The sequence below is a fragment of the Dromiciops gliroides genome, chromosome 3 (assembly GCF_019393635.1).
Source record: "Dromiciops gliroides isolate mDroGli1 chromosome 3, mDroGli1.pri, whole genome shotgun sequence".
Taxonomy (NCBI): Eukaryota; Metazoa; Chordata; class Mammalia; order Microbiotheria; family Microbiotheriidae; genus Dromiciops; species Dromiciops gliroides.
Window position 1 is genome coordinate 121,838,790 of NC_057863.1, and position 19,001 is coordinate 121,857,790.

The window sequence follows — 19,001 nt, forward strand, 5'->3', positions numbered from 1 at the left end:
GAGGTCAGAATGGTAATGGGCGTAGTACAGTTTCTGGCACACAGTAAACGCTATATAAACATTAGTTATGATTATTATTCTTATTGTTTGTTGTTGAGTCATTTCAGTTCTGTGTAACTCTTCATGATCTCATATGGAGTTTTATTTTTTGTTTATTTGTTTTTTGGGTTTTGTTTTTTTTTGTGGGGCAATGGGGGTTAAGTAACTTGCCCAGGGTCACACAGCTAGTAAGTGTTAAGTGTCTGAGGCCAAATTTGAACTCAGGTCCTCCTGAATCCAGGGCCAGTGCCTTATCCACTGTGCCACCTAGCTGCCCTGATATGGGGTTTTCTTGGCAAAGATACTTGAAGCAGCTCGTCATTTCCTTCTTATTGAGGCAAATAGGGTTAAGTGACTTGCCCATGGTTACACAGCTAAGTAAGTATCTGAGGCCAGATTTGAACTCACAAAGATGCGTCTTCCTGACTGAAGGCACAATACTCTTATGTGTGTGCCATGTAGCTTCCCTATTATTATTAAGAACTACAGGGGGCAGCTAGGTGGTACAGTGGATAAAGCACTGGCCCTGAGTTCAAATCCAGCCTCAGACACTTGACACTTGCCAGCTGTGCAACCTTGGGCAAGTCACTTAACCCTCATTGCAGGCAAAAAAACAAAAACAAAACAAAACGAAAAAGAACTACATAAATCTTGTTATTATTACTATATTATATGAACAGTGAGCAAAACAGACAGTATGTTTGGTCATGGTAACCTCAAAACAGTCAAAAAAAGGGAATGGATTTACTGGTACCCAAGGCCTTGATAACTGTCCCCAAAGTGACAAAATGAAAGGTATATGAGCAAATCCAAATCTTCTTGGTAAAATACATTAAATGCATGCATGAGGAAAGATAAAAAGTAATGTAGTTCATATCATTCCACACTTGCCTCTCTGTTCTCTTCATCATCTCCATGAACCCACACTGTGGCTTCAAGATAATTCTCTCTACTTGCTCTGAATGTTCCTTGAAGGTATGTACCAGATTTTATTCCTTGCTGTAGCTTACTTAGGGGAAGATGCTCTGGAAATATTACTTTCCGGCTTTCTATTTCATTCTGTGTAATAAAAGCACAAAAACCCCACAATTAGTAATGATGTACTCAAACCTGTTTTCAATAGTAAGTCACAAAAAATTCTTTCCAACTTAAATAAGACATACATTTGTTGGCATCAAGGAAAAAAGCAATTAAAATAAAGGAAACTCCAGGCTATGGCATGATAAATGTCCATCAACCTAACAGAAACAAATAGATAGCATTCTGACCTCTCTCCTAGGGTCCCACTTCCACCAATCCTGTGGACACTTCAATTTGGCTGTCCTGTTGTCTCGAAAACTCAAGAATATAAAGAACACTGACCTGTGGTCTCAAGAGACCTGGCTTTAATCCCAGCTTCATCAGCATTTTTGTGACCTTGAGCAAGTCACAACTTTCCTATGTCCTGATTTCCTCATCAATTAAATGATGGGACAAACAAGACTGGTATCTACTTCCTCCTAATTAAAAATGCCTTTATTCTCGATTCACATTCCTCATTCCCTCCCTTCCACAAGACTGTTTCCCTATCACATCTTTTCTCACTTCGGTCAATTATAGCGTCCCATTCCCAGTGACCACGGTTTGAACCTTTGAGTCATCTTTGATTCCTCTCTCCTCCTCTGCTCTCATATTATGCCACTGAGTCACCAAGTAATATTGCTTTCTTCTTCACAACATTCCTGAAATTCATCTTTTTCTTTTTATTCCTGGGACCTAAAGTCTTCATTCTTTTTTTCATTTTTAAACTTTACTTTAAAACTTCTATGAGAAAATATTTAGATCTTCAAGATGAATGGATGGGGAATAATGAAATTTACTATAGATCTTCAACCACTATGGCTTCAGTTTCTCTTCCCTCTCATTTATCCTGTATACGTTCCCCACATTTATCTTTTCAAACACTGTCACTCTTCAATTCAAAAACTTTTGATGGCTTTTAAGGTCTATTACAGCACTACGCAAATATTCTGATCTAGTGAAATGGGTCAATCACCGTCTCTCAACATAGTGACACAAGTTGTACAAGCTTTCCCTGAATAAGATGGAAGTGTATCACCCTCCTTTGATCTATAATAGCTGTAATAGGTAGCATTTATATACAAACTGTACAGTTTGCAAAATATCTTACAAATATTATCTTGGATGTAGGTGGCATTTTTTTTTTTTGGTGAGGCAATTGGGGTTAAGTGACTTGGCCAGGGTCACACAGCTAGTAAGTGTTAAGTGTCTGAGGTTCAGGTCCTCCTGAATCCAGGGCTGGTGCTCTATCCACTGTGCCACCTAGCTGCCCCTGATGTAGGTGGCATTTTACAGGTAAGGACGCTGAGGCAGACAAAAGTTAAAAGACCTGCCCAGGGTCATACAGCTAGTAAGTGCCTAAGGCTGAATTTGGACTTAGGTCTTGTTTACTCCAAGTGGAGGACTCTAGTTACTTCATCCCTTAGCTGCTTATCTGTGTAAGTGGCAATCACATGCCACTGTGATAATTTTTATTGCAGCTTATCTTTTCCCTAAAACCTGCTTCTCCTCCTCAGTTCACTATTTGTCAAGGGCATCATCATGAACTGAACTTCCCAAAGTTAGAAGTTGTGGTTTTATCTTTCAATATGGTATGGTGAGAGGAAAACATCCCACAAGATTATCAAGTCTTCCCTATCATATCTCTGCAAAATCATTTCCTTTGTATTCCCACTTTCAATATTCCAGCAAAGTCCTTACTCCCACTCTCCTGGAATACTACAAAAGTCTCCTTTTTGGATCTTCTCACCATGACGCTTTCCCCCCTTTACGTTCCTAAAGACTATTCAAAACCTACAGTAGCCCCCTACTCTTCAATAAGGAAAGTGTAGAATCTCCTAACAGGTATTCAAGACTCTCCACCACCTGGTGCTACTCTTTATCTAATCGCATCCAAAAGTACTCTTCTCTGTGTTCCAGCTGAAATGACCTACTTTCTATCACCTGTACTTGCTGCAAACTCTTGTCACCTTAGTCTTTGCTCTATTTCCTGTTCCTGGATTGTCCCCCTATCCCTACTCTGTCTTTTGAATTTCTACCCATTCTTTAAAGTCAAAATTAAATGCCATCTCCTCCAGGAAGTCTTTCCTGATCCCCCTGGTTAGCTGTGACATTCCAGATGTCAAAATGATACTTTGGTAATCACTTTTCATGCTTATTATGTACCATTATTTATCTGCACATTTCTATCCTCCTCCTCCTCCTCCTCCTCCTCCATTGTACCACGTTGTTTATGCCTTCATTCAGCACCTTGCAGAGTACTTTATGTGTTATGTGTAACTTATGTTTATACTTCCCCCTCCCCATTAGACTGTGTATAGTAGGGCTTTTTGGTATGGTTATACGTAGCTGGCACTTAATTGATTTAACAACAGGAGATAGCAGAACAAATAAACATCTTAACTCCAATTCTGATAAACAGAGATATGGCTAAAATTAATTAGCTTTTATACAAGAATAAATAAAACATTACTGAGACGTTTTACCCCAATGGTATTTTACCTATTCCTCTAAGAACTAATTTATTCCTGATCTCCCTGACAAACTGTTTAACAAAAAGGAGAAAGGATTGACAAAGGAGCCAGGCTACAGACTACCTAAAACAGAAAGGAGTAACATGAATTCTGAAAACTCAGATCCCAACTTTTTGTGGCAGTCATTTTGGAAAGATTAATATAACATTAGTAATTATTTCCAATAAAACTCTTAGTATCTTTTGCCCATTAGTAATTATACTTTTAAACTTCATAATTTTAGGCTTCGTATCCCAAAGTTGTCAGATTGCATGTTTCAATCAATATTCCTATGTTTAAAAAAAATTTAGGAAAAAAAACAACCACCATGAGCATAAACCATACCCCTTCATCAGACAGACAAGCAAGACGATCTACAAGTTCAGGGTTCGCTGTTAAGCTTTTTATGTATTCTTCACCTGAAAAATAAATTTTTTTCAAATAAGAATATTAAAAAAATAAGCACACAAGTACATGAAGACAGTCGTTTTACTTATTCAAGTCTGAGCAATGGTTTAAGTTTCCTTGTGGCCTAAAGTCTCTGTTAAGAAACAGTAGCTGCCAATATAAGGAAGTAGGGTGAATGAAAAAATACATGCTATTATCTTTCACAAGCTCTTTAACTTAAAGACTTTTGACATGAAAAAAAGTATATAGTGAACACAGTAATGACTTTATAACATGTCATAGGACTGACTAGGAATGACTTATTTACATCTGAAAATTAGCAGCAAATACAATAAATAATTTAGCTTACATGTATAAGCTGGTATCCCCTCTTCTCTCGCCTTCTCTTTATTTTTCATGTCATTTGTTATGAAGATAACTTGAGGATGATTCTCATCCGCTGTAATTTTCTTCATGTGTTCATTGTACCATTTTGCTGCCACTCGAATAGCTCTATCATTCCGATCATTAGCATTTTCCCCTTGTTCTTGTTCCACATATGTTTCTCTAAATATGAAAGACAAATCAAAAGCCTGAAAGTGGCACATAAATGAACCAATCAAGTATTTCTTTTTTGGAGACAGAAAGTTTTATGAGCATCAAACTAACTGGGCCTTATAAGGTAATAAATATCATGTCACCAAATGTTTAATAACCAACTATATCAAATCAATGAAGATATACCTTTTCTTACAATGCTCTTCCAATTTATTCCTTAAGAAATACCAGAATCAAAAAGTCAGGGAAGAGTCAATTCTATTATGCCTTTAATATAAATACTAAAAACGAATATAATTATTTAGGAAAGAAAAAATGTAATCTAATTAATGTTACAAATTACACACCAATTACAGCCTTACTCCACAGTACCCAAACAGTTATTCAAAGATAACAGGGAAGGGGCAGTTAGGTGGCACAGTGGATAGAGCACCAGCCCTGGATTCAGGAGGACCTGAGTTCAAATCCAGCCTCAGACACTTGACACTTACTAGCTGTGTGACCCTGGCCAAGTCACTTAACCCCAATTACCTCACTTTAAAAAAATACTTGGGGTTTGTACAACTCTTTGATACTCTTCCCATATGTCACATCCTCTTAGATTATAAGCTTCATGAGGGCACAGATATCATGAGATCTTACTCAGTCTTTATGTATCTCCTCTAGCACATAGTACAAGTGCCTACTACAATAGGCTGCTACGAATTGAAATTCAAAAAGCAATTCATTTGCAGAATTTATGCCATCAATGAAACTCTTAGAAAAAACAATTTACATACCTAAAATGTAAAGACATTTAAACTATACTCTGCATCTTTATATTGTACTCAATTTAATGAAGCTGTAAAGGACTATAAGCATTTATGGTGGCAGATGTCTGATTCTTAAAATACCATACTTTCAGAGGTAAGAACACAGTTTAACGCTACTGGAAATTATGGATAGCCATACCAATTTTTTATGAATCTCTGAAGGTAGATAACTTTTCATTTTAAAGCCAAAAAATAAAATAAAATGAACAAATAAAAAAGTTCAAATATCACCCTAAATAATAACTTGTCAGAGTATTTCATATTCCAAACAATCAGATCCTGTGGCCCTTAATGGGAGTTGGGGGAAGGGGGAGAAGGTTGGACCAACTTGTTATTTCATTGGCACCAGACACGGCCTCTACCAATTTGGATCAGCACTTGTAAATCTGCAGCTTGTTGTCTTAAAGAGTAACCTGAGAATAAGAGGGAAAGCACTTAGCCAAAAGGCATCCATGGTGATACTTGAACTCAAGTCTTTCTGACTCTTCAGCCAACTCCTCTACCACCCTTCTTCTCTACCTAGCATAGTATTATTCCCAACAAAATCTTATCTGGTTTGCAATGGGAGAAAAGCATATAATTTGAACAAAATAAATTTGTAGTTCAAGGTTTCCAAGAAGCACAAGGAATCAAAAGTTTAAAATGTTTTGCTCCTGCTCTTTACTACAACAGCACTGAGTATGTGATATAGATATGAAGAGATTTGGGAAGAGTGGTCCAGGAAAAAAAAAAAAAGTACAGGCCTGTGTTTAGTGCTCCATTGGAAGACTATAGCTCCACAGATTTAGATCCAGAGGGGACCTTCTACTTTCTCATTTTATAGATGACGACTAAAGGCCAGTAAGGTTAAATGGTACCCAAAGTCACACTGGCAGCAAGTGGCTTACACAGGCTTTGAACCCAGGTCATTCTGACTAAGGCCAATGTTCTATCTACAACATCATTTTTATGGAAGTGTGACTAACACAGAAAATGCCGTAAATGAGTAACTAAGGCCTCATTTTAGTTTATTTGTATAATTTTTTTCAAAATTACAAAATCGCAGTCATATTTCCTAAGATCAGAAATCATATCATACTTTAAAAAAAATCATTATACTTTAATACCAATAACACAGCATCTATGAAACATACAACAAAAATCCAAACCTAATATTACTTTTCTTAGTACTTATAGTCTTAACCACAAAGAAACTATGATACTTATATTTTATTAAAATTTTTATTTTTAAGATCCATATAGCCTTAGCCTGCTTTGTATTTTCATTTTATTTTATTATTTTTTTGCAGAGCAATGAGGGTTAAGTGACTTGCTCAGGGTCACACCACTAGTGTCATGTGTCTGAGGGTGGATTTGAACTCAGGTCATACTGAATCCAGGGCCAGTGCTTTATCCACTGTGCCACCGAGCTGCCCCTTGCTTCATATTTTTAAACTCTTGCCTTTTCTATCTGACATAGCTTGCCTAGGAATTTTTTTAAACTAAAGTTTTGCTCAGAATTCTTGGTAAAATCACTGTTCAGTTAATATTGCCCTAAAGTCAATAACAGAGAAATTTTGGAAGCATATATGGAACTATGGAGAAACATTAAACCCAAAGGAGTATCAATCAGAAGATTCCTTAAAGACAGATGGTTATGGTTCTAGTATTAAACCTCAAGAAAATTACTTAAATTACTTGTGTTTCAATTTTTTCATTTGGGAAAAAAAGAGTACTTTTGAAGATTAAGTGAGGATGTTATATGAAAAGCATTTTGGAATATAAAACTGATCAGATGAAATGTAAGATATTCTCAGAAACAAAATAGTATTTTATTTACTTATTTTTTGGCAAAATTACAAATTACTACTCCCATCCATTCCAACACCTCTGAAGTTTTTTCACTTTCAACATATTTATCTTACCTATGATGCTCATTAGTGAAGGTATAGAAATGCTTGCTAAGATCACTAATCACATCTCGGATTCTCTTATATACTGGTGCACTCCGATTCCTCACTTCCTGGAGAACTGTTTGTAGCACAATCACATTTCTGATGATTGGATCCTCAAGTATATCAATCTAAAATAAGAAAAAAAAAGTGTTAAAATTTGTCATACCATTGTTCTGAGCTTGCAATATACCTATTTCCAACATACTCTACTTTTTTTTTTGGTGAGGCAATTGAGGTTAAGTGACTTGCACAGGGTCACACAGCTAGTTAAGTGTCAAGTGTCTGAGGCTGGATTTGAACTCAGGTCCTCCCGAATCCGGGGCCAGTGCTTTATCCACTGCACTACCTAGCTGCCCCTAATATACTCTACTTTTGCAATATACCTTTTCATCAAATTTAAACTCTTTAAGTTATATACTTACTACTAAAAACTGAGTCTAAGTAAGAATAAAAACTAGTTAAATGCAGGGGGTTACTTCATTTGAACTTAGCTCTCCAAATTTTGCACAGACCTCTTATAGATATGGAAGATGATTGAATATACACACACACACACATATATACATACACACACGTGTGCATACGTATATATGTGTATACATGTAGGCATATGTGTATGGCATACACATATGTATATTTTTCAGCATATCTATATATACACTTGTATATCGTGCATATATACAATGCACCTGTATGTGTGTATATGCCCACATATGCACGTGCACGTATATACACATGTATGTGTGTTTATGTATTTTATAGATATAGATATAGAATCCCAGAGCTGCTGACGTTTCTGACTACACCAGTAAAGTCCTGGCCTCAGAGCATTTGTAAGTTAAGACTAACAGAACGATAACTAAATTAAAACCAGTAAGTTGCATTTACATAATGCTTCCTATGCATGAGCACATTCCAGCACAATAATCAAACGAAATGTGCATACAACTTTTACTATGCCCGTATTTTCAAGGATAAAGAAATAGGTTCAGATCAAAAAGACTTATCCTAAATCACAAAACGTCTAGGAAACTCAACTCCAACTCACACCTTCACTCAAAATCCAGAAATTTCCAACTTAGTAAGGGGAAAAAAACCCAAACAAAAACGAAGCCCACGGAAGTCATTCTCAAGAGGAAAATCATAGGATATAGAGCTGATCCATTATCCTCATTTTACAAATGGGGAAACTGAGACTCGAAGGTAAGTTAAGCCTATCTTTGAGGCACACCACAAGGTCTTTACCACAAAGAAATGTGTTCTACCGACATTTTAATTGTTAAAACCTCTAGTTTTAATCGGCTTTGCATTTTTAAGCCCTCCCACCTCTCAATTCTACCAGGCTGTATTAGGATCCCCCACAGTCCCAGAGGCAGCAGGGGGCCTGGGAGTGACTCGAACCCAGTTCTCCCAAGGCCCCAATGCCCACCCCGAGCCCCACGCCGCTTCACGGAGCGGGCTTGCTTTGGGGACGGCCTCGCCGGCGGTCCTTCCCAGCCCCGGGTGGCACCTGATGGAGTAACACGTTGGTGTCGGGCAGGAGATAGTGGGGCTGCGGGCAGAGGCTGCTCTCGGGGTCGCGTGGCCGAGGCTCCAGGGCCGGCCCTTCCTGGGCGCCGCTGCACTCGATGCAGCCTGAGGCCCCGCAACCGATGTCGTCGCGCAGGTAATGCTCCCGCACTATCTTCAGCACCCCGCCCGCCCGCGTCTTCTTCAGGAACGTCTTGGACTTGAGCATCGCGCTCGCTGGTCGATCCCCGGTCTGGCCGGGCCACGGATCAAGTTTAAAGGCGAGAAGCGGTGCGGCTCACACGCCAGTGAGGCGCTGGATAAGTGCAAGGACGACGAAAATGCAACCCGCGTTCCGCCCTGGTCTCGGAAAGGGCCAAGTAAAGAACTAAAACTAGGGGGAGGGGAGGGAAGGAAGACAGGCAAACTCCGCGCCTTTAAGCGGTCGGCCCTCCAAGCCGTCGGCCCTTCTGGCGGCCTTGGTGATTTGTCAAACCCACGGCCTACGTCAGAGATGGTGCTCTTGGGTTGGCTCGCCTGAGGACCGCTAAGAATTTCACTTCCCGGCATGCCCCGCTGTTTTCCCTCTCTCGTAATCGCGCAGGAGAAGTCCAAGAGATGCTTCTCTCGGCTTGGCCCTCCTGGGGCCGACCTTTCTGAGAACTACATTTCCCGGCATGCCCCGCTACCTTCCTATGCTCGTGGTCAGGTGGGAGGAGTCAAAGAGTCGGCTCTCTCCGGTTGGCCAGACTGAGGCCAGCCTTTCTAAGAACTTCGCTTCCCGGCATGCCCGGCTGCTTCCCGCGGTTCCCAGTTAACGGGCTTGATTTCGGCATGGCTCGAGGACCGAGCGAGTCGCTGCTTCCTCCTTTGTTTCCCCGGTGCTAGCGCGGTTGTCCTGGTTACGGCTTCCTCCCCGAGAAGTCGGGCGGTTGCCGACTAGGGCCTGAACCGAGGAGCCACGAAGGCTTCAACCGGCGGCAGCGCGGACGGTTCCAAATTTAGCTCCAGCGCCAGCTCCGGGGCTTTCGTCCATGGTAATGATTTGTCCCGAACTCGGGCCTGCCCGCAGCCGGCTGTCTCTCTTCCGAACTGGGCCGGGAGGCCTCCCCTTGTTGTTGTTCTCAGTAGAAGAGAATAAGCTGCCTCTACTCAGTTTAGTTCTAGTCAGTACACATCTCTTAATCGCCTACTATGTGTCAATGCTAAGCATTGGGCATATAAAAAGAGGCAAGAGAGCACCTGTCCTCAAGGAGCTTACTGTCCGGTGGGGGAGACAGTGCGAAAACAAATATATACGACGTTAGCTATGTACAGTTAACACGGGGAGGGCGCAGGAATTAAGAGAGCTTGGGGAAGGCTTACTGTGGGAATAGCTAGCCTTTACATTTTGATTTAAAAAAAAAAAAAGCACCCTACAGTATCTCAGAAACCCTGGGAAGTAGGTGCTGTTATTCCCATTGTACAGATGGGAATATTGAGGGCGGCAGAGGTTGAGATTTCCCCGGTCTACTATTTAGGAAGAAATTGAAGCAGGATAGAACTCAAGGCTGAACCCGACTTCGAGTCCAAGAATTATAATGATAACTAACATATATTTGGGCGCTATGTGCTGGACACTGTGCTAAGGGCTTTACAATTCTTATCTCATTTGATGCTCACAGCAACCCTGAGAGGGAGGTGCTGTTGTTATCCTCCTTTATAGTTGTAGAAACCGAGGCACACAGGGATTATTTGATTTACGCAGGGTCACACAGCAAGTATGTGTCAGAAGCTAGATTTGAACACAGGTTTTCCTAATTACAAGCCTAGTCCTTTATTCTCTGAGCTACCAAGCTGCCTCCAGCATATATAGGTAGGTATAGCTATATCTATGTATACGTATATTGATGTATATCTATATATAGTTCTCTCAGTGTGTGTATGTGTGTATATATATACATATATGTGTATATATGCTTTTATATGTGTGTGTATATACATAGATAGTCTCATACACAACTGTGTCTAGATGCTGTGTCTAAAAAGATCAGCCTATGTTCATACCAGTGTTACATGTCTTGTATATGTACACATACACACAAATGTATAGACAGTATGTCTTAAAAACCAATAACAGCTGCAAGTAAATGAAAAGACTTAGATTAAGGAGGCAGGAAGGGAAAGAGCATTCCTATGTGAGGTGTTTGAGAAAGCTTCTTGGAAGTGGGATTTGAACACTATTTAATAGGATGAACAAACTGGAATAGGCAGGTAGGAAGAGGATCTTAAGAGGGATGAGCTAATCAGTGCGGTAGAGAAGCTTTGTATTTTGTCGTTGTGAAAGGGATGAAAAAGTAGCCTGAGACTGAATTGTCCATTACTTAAACTCCAGGCTAAGGAACTTGAATTTATTCTGTAAACAATGAACAGCCATTGAAGATTTTTGAATTGGGTAATGTGACAAAGTTCTGATTTAGAAAAATTAATCTGGTGGTTTAAGACCATTCCAGTACTATTGATGCAAGCTTGGTATTTCAGGAAGAGTACCTACCAATCAACCAATCAGCATTAGTTTTTAAGTACCAGTTCAATACCTAGAACTATGCTAAGCACTGGGGAAACAAAAACAAAAATGTTCTCAGTGAGCATAGGTTATGTTTAGAAGTATGTACACACACACACACACACACACACACCATTGCTATCACAAAATGAAACCATGCCAAAATTATTGCTTGTCCTAAGTAGTTTGCACACCAGTTTACAGTGTAATCACTGTAGTAATTTGCCAAGCAGTAACATAGAAGTGTCCTGTAGCTAATTTATGTGAAGGAGAAATTTAATATCTTATCTGTTATGTACTTTACATATGTGTTTATGTTTTGGGGTACATTTAAATTTAATCTTAACTTTTTTTATCTGCAGGATATTTAAATTGAAAGTTGCAAAGGAAAGTCCATCAGTAGCAGCAAAGATGTCACGAAAAATTCCTAAAGAATTAAAAAGAGTCAACATCTCCAGTTCTCTAGAGTCTGAAGATATTAGCTTAGAAACTACAGTGCCTACAGATGAAATTTCCTCATCAGAAGAAAGAGAGGGGAAAACCGTAATCACAAGGCAGCTTATTGAAAGAAAAGAACTGCTTCATAACATCCAGTTGCTGAAAATAGAGCTCTCCCAGAAAAATCTAATTATTGACAACATGAAAGTGGACTATCTTACAAAAGTAAGAGAATTTGTAAATCTTGCCCTTCATATGCATGTGTTGGATGATATAGTTTATTGGGTTGAGTGACTAAAGGAAGCAAAAAAGATTGGAAGTTAGGGTTAGAGCTGGTATGGCTGGTGCAATGGGAGCCTATTGGTATGTCTCTAAAGGAAAGAAACGGATTTGTAATCAATCAATCAACAAACATTTATTAATCATCTGTTATGTGTTGGCAATTATGTTAGGCACAGGAGCACAGACAAAAGAGAAAATCAAGAAACTTGCATTTGAACAGGAGAGACAGGCACATGTGTATCCACACATATGCACACACAGCTGGGGAGCTCAGGAAAGGCCACTTCCACGAGGTGGTTTTTTAGCTGAGTCTTAGAGGAACCAGGGGATTCCAGAAGGCTGAGGTAAGGAGGGAGTGCCTTCTAGGTAATGGAGACCTCATGAGGCAGACAGATGGGAGATGGAAAGTGGTGTCTAATGGAAAATTCTAAAAGCTAATTTGACTAGATCTTGGAATTCATGGTCAAGAGTAATATGTAATGAAACTGGAAAAATACTTAGAGGCTAGGCTATGAAGATTTTTAAATGCTGGCATTAATCATTGATAATGTTGCCTCAACTGCTAGTGCCCTTCCTCTCAAACTTACCTTTGGCTTGAATACTTTGTATTTATTTATATATTTTTTACTTATATTTATCCTGTATATATTTGTATGTATACTTATCTTCCTTATTAGAATGTAAGCTCCTTGTGGGTAGAGATTGTTTCATTCATTGAATTGTATTCCATTCACCTAGCACACACAATAGGAACTTAATAAATGCTTATTGATTGATTGATTGATTCTAGAGATTTACAGAGCCACTATAATTTATTGAGTTGGGGGCGGGTAGTAAGTGTGTGACATGATCACACCTATGCTTTAAGAAAATCACTTTGTAATCCCTGTGGAAAATATATTAGAGTGGGGAAAGACTTGGGCAATGGAGACCAATTAGGAGGCTATTGCAATAGTTCAGGCTGAACTAGGCTGTTACTGGCTGTGGGTGGGTGGGTGGCTACTAATAATATACTAAAGCATTGTCCTTCCAAATTACTTTGGACCATATACACTTATTCAAGTGAGACTCTCTTGCTCAAAATATTTCTGGGACTCCATTTTTGGTATCTCTTTAAAGGCAATTGATTTGTCTCATGAAGAACTCAAGCTAATTCCTTTATAGTCAGATGTTGGTTTTTATTTTGGTCGTGGGGGAGCATGTGGTCACCTACCTTATCTGTTGAAATTGATTTCTAAGTCAACTTGAGTATTGTAAAAAATCAAAAAGTTGTCCATAACTGAACTCTGCAAAGAATAAGCTGCAGGTTTCATAGACTTCAGAAATGTATGGAGCAATGCCAGTTTCCCAAACTTAGCAATGACCACTGTCTTCCCCCTCATCCACTGATGTGGTCACACCATCATCAGCCCCACCATAAATAAAAATTTCACATCTTCCAAGTTACTGAACTCTATAAAAATTTTCTCAGTAACCACAGTAATACTTTTCCAATACTTGTATTCCTTCATTCCTAGTGAATTTGAAGTTCATCCTCATCATAACCTCTGGTCCTTTGACTCTTTCTGATTGTTTAGTCTAGAAAGTTCTTAACCTTTTTTGTGTCATGAACCCTTTCGACATACTGGTGAAGTAATGTTTATTAATGCACAAAATGAAATATACACAAGATTAGGACATTTGTTATATTGTAATACAATTATCAAAATAATTTTCAAAAAAAAAAACTAGTAGATCCTCTTGAGATTAATCCATGGGCTCCAAGTTAAGAATCCCTGCTCCAGTCTATCCCATTTCTCATTTCACTTTTCTCCAGACTCAGCCCTATCTCCCTAGGTACCCACTGTGTCTGTGTACTCATCCCAGTTGAATCTCTTACTTTCTTTGACCTTCTGTAGTTCTCACCCAGATAAACCTTTTTCTAGGCAACACTTGCCTTTTCTTTCCTCCACTTTCAGGCTTCTAGATACTATTTGAAAAATGAATAAAATTATTGATTTGTTCCAGTATAAATTCATTTGGTTTGTCCTCAGTTGTGTTTTCACTATTGCTTAGTAAGTCTTTTATTAGTTTCCTATGATATTGCCTATAGTTTCTGTTACTAACCTGGTTAGTGCCAATTATTTCAAGACACTGTTAGGGATTTTTAAAATGAATAAAACATGTTCTCTGCCTTCAAGAAGTTTATAGTCTCTTCTGGTTTCATCTGCTGCCTTGCCTCATGTTTAGTAGATAATAACAACACTTCTTTCTTTACTGAGAAGGCAGAGATCATCCTCAATTCCCATCCTCCACACCTTTTTGTATTATCTTCTTCTCTTTCCTCCTTTGTTTCATGGAAAGAAAACAGTTCTCCTCTTTGCCAAGGATACCTCCTAAACCTGTCGTCCTTTATCCTCTTCCTTCCCTTCCCGAGTTCTTGCTCTGTCAGTTATCTCCCATCTTCTGACTTTTGTCTTACCCTTTCTACTTGTTCCTTTCTCACTAATACAACCATATTCAGGTCTTTTCCACTTAAAAAACAGACATCCCTTGACTTATTAACTCTACTTAGCTATCATTCTATTTTTCTTTCATCATCACATTTCTTCTTCACATTTCTACTTCCACATTACTTACTCACTTGTTCCTTAATCCTTTGCAAAATAGCTTTGGTACCCTTACTCAATTGAAACCATTCTTGCGGATATAATCAGTGACTCCCCTAATTGTCAAATCCAATGGATGTTTTTCCTCAGTTGTTTTCCTACCTGACTTTTCTGTAACTTTCAACTCTTTTCTTCTTAATATTGTCTCCCTTGTCATCTGTGAAACTATTCTTGAAATGTTCTGGTTGTTTCTTTGTCTTTTTCACTGAATCCCATTTTCTTACATGAGAACCCCCATTATTTAAGTATTCCATAAGGCTCTCTACTCAACTCTCAGCCTGAATGTCCTATAAACATATTAAATTCAACATGTCCAAAACTAATTATCTTCCCCCAAAGCTGCCCTTCTTCCTAAGTTTCCTATTGTTACCAAGGGTACCACCGTCCTCCTAGTGACCCAGACTAAGCAAACTAGGTTTCATCCTTGATGGCTCACTCCCTCTCTGTATCCAGTATCAGCCTCAGTGCCTCACTCCCTCTCCATATTCAGGCTGTTGCCAAGTCCTGTCATTTTTACCTTCATAACAGCTCTTTTAGATGTCCCCTTCCCTCCTCTGACACTACCATCACCTTGGTACAGGCCCCTATAACCTCACACCTGAACTATATTGAAGCCTATTAGTTGTTCTCCCTGCCTTAAGTTTCTCTCCACACCAGTTCAACATCCACGTAGCTGTTGAATTGATCTTCCTAAATCTCAGGTCATTCCTCCATTCAGTAAACTCTCCATAACTACTACTACTACCACCACCACCACCACCACCACCACCACCCCTTCCAGGATAAAATCCCAAGGATAATATTCAAAGCCCTTTATGATCTGGCCCCCAACCTACCTTTCCTGTCTTCTTACATCTTACTCCCCAATTCCTAACTTTATAATCTACATGCTGGCCTCCGTATTGTTCTTTGCACATGAACCTCCATTTCCTAACTGGACATTTTCACTGTCTACCTGCCATGCCTGGAATTCTCTCTCCCTCATCTCTGTCTCCTGGCCTCCAAAGCTTCCTTCACGTTCAACTAAAATCTCACCTTTTCTAAGTAGCCTTTTCTGGTCCTCTTTTGTTTGGGTTTTTTTGTGGGGCAGTGAGAGTTAAGTGACTTGCCCAGGGTCACACAGCTAATAAGTGTCAAGTGTCTGGCCATATTTGAACTCAGGTCCTCCTGAATCCAGGGCCGGTGCTTTATCCACTGCGCCACCTAGCTGCCCCCCATTGGTCCTCTTTAATGCCAGTACCTTGTATCTGAGATTATCTCCAAATTATTTTGTATATATCTGGTTTGTACTTAATTGTTTATATGTTGTCTCCCCACCTTAGATTGTAAGCTCCTTGAGTGCAGGGACTGTTTTTGATAGCTGTGATACTGATAGCTCACGTTTATGGAGCGCCTACTTTTGTGCCAGACCCTCTGTAAAATGCTTGATCGATTATCTTGTTTGATCCTAACAACAACCCTGGGAGACAGGTTACAGATGAGGAAACTGGGGTAAACAGATTGATCGACTTGCCCAGGATCACAGAGCTCATAAGTAACTGAGGCTGAATTTCCACTCAAGTTTTCCCGACTCAGTCCCAGCACTCTATCCACTGCACTACCCAGCTTCCTTTTTGCCTTTCTCTGTGTCCCCAAGGCTTAGCTCAGTGTCCGTCCCATAGGTGCAGGATAAGTGCTTGTTGACTTAGCGATGATATCTTAATTGGCAAATTAACCTTTTCATCCTTTTGACTAGTTGACCACACTTGACACTATTGTCTCTCCTATCTAGACACTCCTTTACTTTCTTTTTTTATGACGTTGCTTCCTTCTGGCTCTCCTATCTATCTAGCCATTTCTTATCATTTTCCTTTGCTGGATTATCAGAGAGAGCCTGCCCTCATATGCTTAATATCCCCTGCAACTCTTTGTTGGGCAATCCACCATTTTCTAAATATATTTGTGTTTGATGGCTTCATTAGTTCTCATAAGTTCAAATGTCGTCTCTCTACTTATCTACACAAGATCTACACAACCCTCATCTCTCTCCTGAGCACAATCTCTCATCCCCCCAGCTACCTACAGCATAGTAGATGTTCCTTAGGCATCTTAAATTCACCATGTCTGAAATAGAACTGATTACCTTCCCACCACCCAACCCTACTCTCACCTCCACCTCCATGTCCTCCCCTCTTCCTAACTTTCCTGTTTCTATTGAGAGCACCTCCCTCTTTCTAGTCATCCACATTGACAACTTTGGAGCTATTCTTGACTCTCTTTTCCCTCCCTATTCAGATCTAATCCATTGCCAAGTTTTGTCCCTTTTACCTTTGCTAAATCTCCCTTTCCTCACCTCAGCCACAGCCATTGAGGCCTTCATCACATCCTGCCCAGAATATTGAAATAGCCTCCTAATTAGTTTCTTTGCATCCGATTTCTCCTAATCTGTCCTCCACATAACTGCCAAAGCAGCTTTTCCTAAAGCACACATCTAACCATGTTGTTTCCCTTCTCTGGAAGTTCTAGTGCCAGGGGCAACTAGGTAGCACAGAGGATAAAGCACCAGCCCTGGATTCAGGAGGACCTGAGTTCAAATCCAACCTCATACACTTGACACTTCCTAGCTATGTGACCTTGGGCAAGTCACTTAACCCTTATTGCCCTGCCAAAAAAAAAAAAAGAAGAGGAGAGGTGGGGAGGCACTAAACAAGGTGAGTTCCAAACAACCTTACAAAAAAAAGGGGGGGGGGGAGGAAGTTCTAGTGCCTTCTACAATAAAAGTCTCTTCTGTTTTGCTTTCTAAATCTTTCATAATCTGAATTGAGCCTGTTTCGAGGCCTATTAATTGTACATGACTAGGGGAAAAGGCAAATAGCCTGCCGTGGGAGGAAGGGAGTTCCCTCTTTCTCGAGGAAGATCTTTAAGTAAAAGTTCGATGAGCACTTGTCAAGTGTCCTATAGAGGAGATTTCCCCTCCTCCCTCCTCCCTGAAACAGTTTGGGCTAAATTTCCACTCAAGTCTCTTCAAGTTCTGAAATTCCATAATTCTAGCAAGAAAATTGAAATAGACAAAATGGACTAAAGCAACCTTCCAGAGGGAAGTTGAATTGAAACCTCAAAGGGAATGTTTTACACATTTGCAGCCCCTAAATAAATCTAAAGTCATGTTTTAAGATGCATTCCAAATTGGATTCTCCCTCCAAAAGATTAATTTAGCTTTTTTGAAAACAAAGTTGTAACTAACATTTGACCTCAGTAGAGCTCCAACCCATTTGTTTGATTTTTCAGTCTGGCATATTGTTTCCTTATTCAGAGAAATCTGAGGTGTATCTTTTAAAGTGTAAGATAGTGTTCTAGCATCTGCTGCAATAGACCAGACTTCTTAAAGCTCTCTAGAATACATTGATCGTCATCAGTTGGCTAGCTTGAATTGTTTGGACATTTTTCCTCACATTGAGCCTCAGTTTCTTGATTTGTATGTTGAGAAATATTTCTCAGTATTCCTATTGAGAATCCATATTTTTCCCAACTTTGCCTCCAGGACCAAACAATAAGTTTAAATACTTCATCCATATGATGGATCCTCAAGTAGGATCCTAGACTTAGACCCATAAGAAACATTAGAAGCCATCTTGTCCAACCCTCTCCTTTTATAAATAAGAAACTGACAGTAGCAGGATCTGAACCCATGTCCTCTGACTCCAAATCCAGTGTTTTACTGTACTGCTTCTGGTACTTGAAGACAGTTATCATGTCCTCTCTCTGTATTCCCTGGCTCAGGTTTCCCAAGCAGATGTAGATAAAAGATAGAAGATGGCCAAAGCACTGGCTGAGCCGTCCTTAGAAAGCTGGGCTAATAGAGAAGCTGCAGCTCTGCCCTTTGACCAGAACCCTGTGTGTTATGAAGGAAGGAAACAGTGACTATAAGGAGCCAGTAGTGCCAAATGAACCCTGTCTCATTTTTTGGCAAGATTAGTAAACTAGTAGAAAAAAGGAATGTCATTTATCCATAGCTTACTAGCATTTTAGTAAAGCTTTTGATGGTGCATCATGTTATACGATTGAACTCGAAACATGAATCATTTTATTTCATTTTGGAAAGAATTCATTAGTGGACTGCTCCAGGGATCTGCTGGGCCCTGTGATGTTTAACATTTTTATTAATGACATATCAAGGCATAAATAATATGCTAATCAAGTTTGCCGATGACACAGAGCTACCTAACAGTGGGTGGTAGTGAGGATTAAAGAGATCTGGACAGACTAGAACATTGCAATAAAATGAAATTTAATAGATA

The 19,001-nt window shown here is 39.6% G+C and overlaps 2 protein-coding genes across 2 annotated transcripts in view; one reads left to right on the top strand and one right to left on the bottom strand.

Moving 5' to 3' along the window:
* DIS3 (DIS3 homolog, exosome endoribonuclease and 3'-5' exoribonuclease) overlaps positions 1 to 9,181 on the bottom strand; it is a 41,750-nt gene extending 32,569 nt beyond the window's left edge. Inside the window, exons 1-5 of the mRNA XM_043992775.1 lie at positions 8,813 to 9,181; positions 7,273 to 7,430; positions 4,369 to 4,565; positions 3,957 to 4,030; positions 931 to 1,098 (exon numbers count right to left, since the gene is read on the bottom strand). Of these exons, the coding sequence (XP_043848710.1) occupies positions 931 to 1,098; positions 3,957 to 4,030; positions 4,369 to 4,565; positions 7,273 to 7,430; positions 8,813 to 9,040 (825 nt within the window). The 5' untranslated portion in view covers positions 9,041 to 9,181. The remainder of the gene's footprint in view (positions 1 to 930; positions 1,099 to 3,956; positions 4,031 to 4,368; positions 4,566 to 7,272; positions 7,431 to 8,812) is intronic.
* Positions 9,182 to 9,547: 366 nt separating this feature from the next.
* Positions 9,548 to 19,001, top strand: part of PIBF1 (progesterone immunomodulatory binding factor 1) — a 276,844-nt gene continuing 267,390 nt past the window's right edge. The window contains 2 exon segments of the mRNA XM_043990666.1: positions 9,548 to 9,848; positions 11,719 to 12,019. Coding sequence (XP_043846601.1) covers positions 11,768 to 12,019 — 252 coding nt within the window. The 5' untranslated portion in view covers positions 9,548 to 9,848; positions 11,719 to 11,767.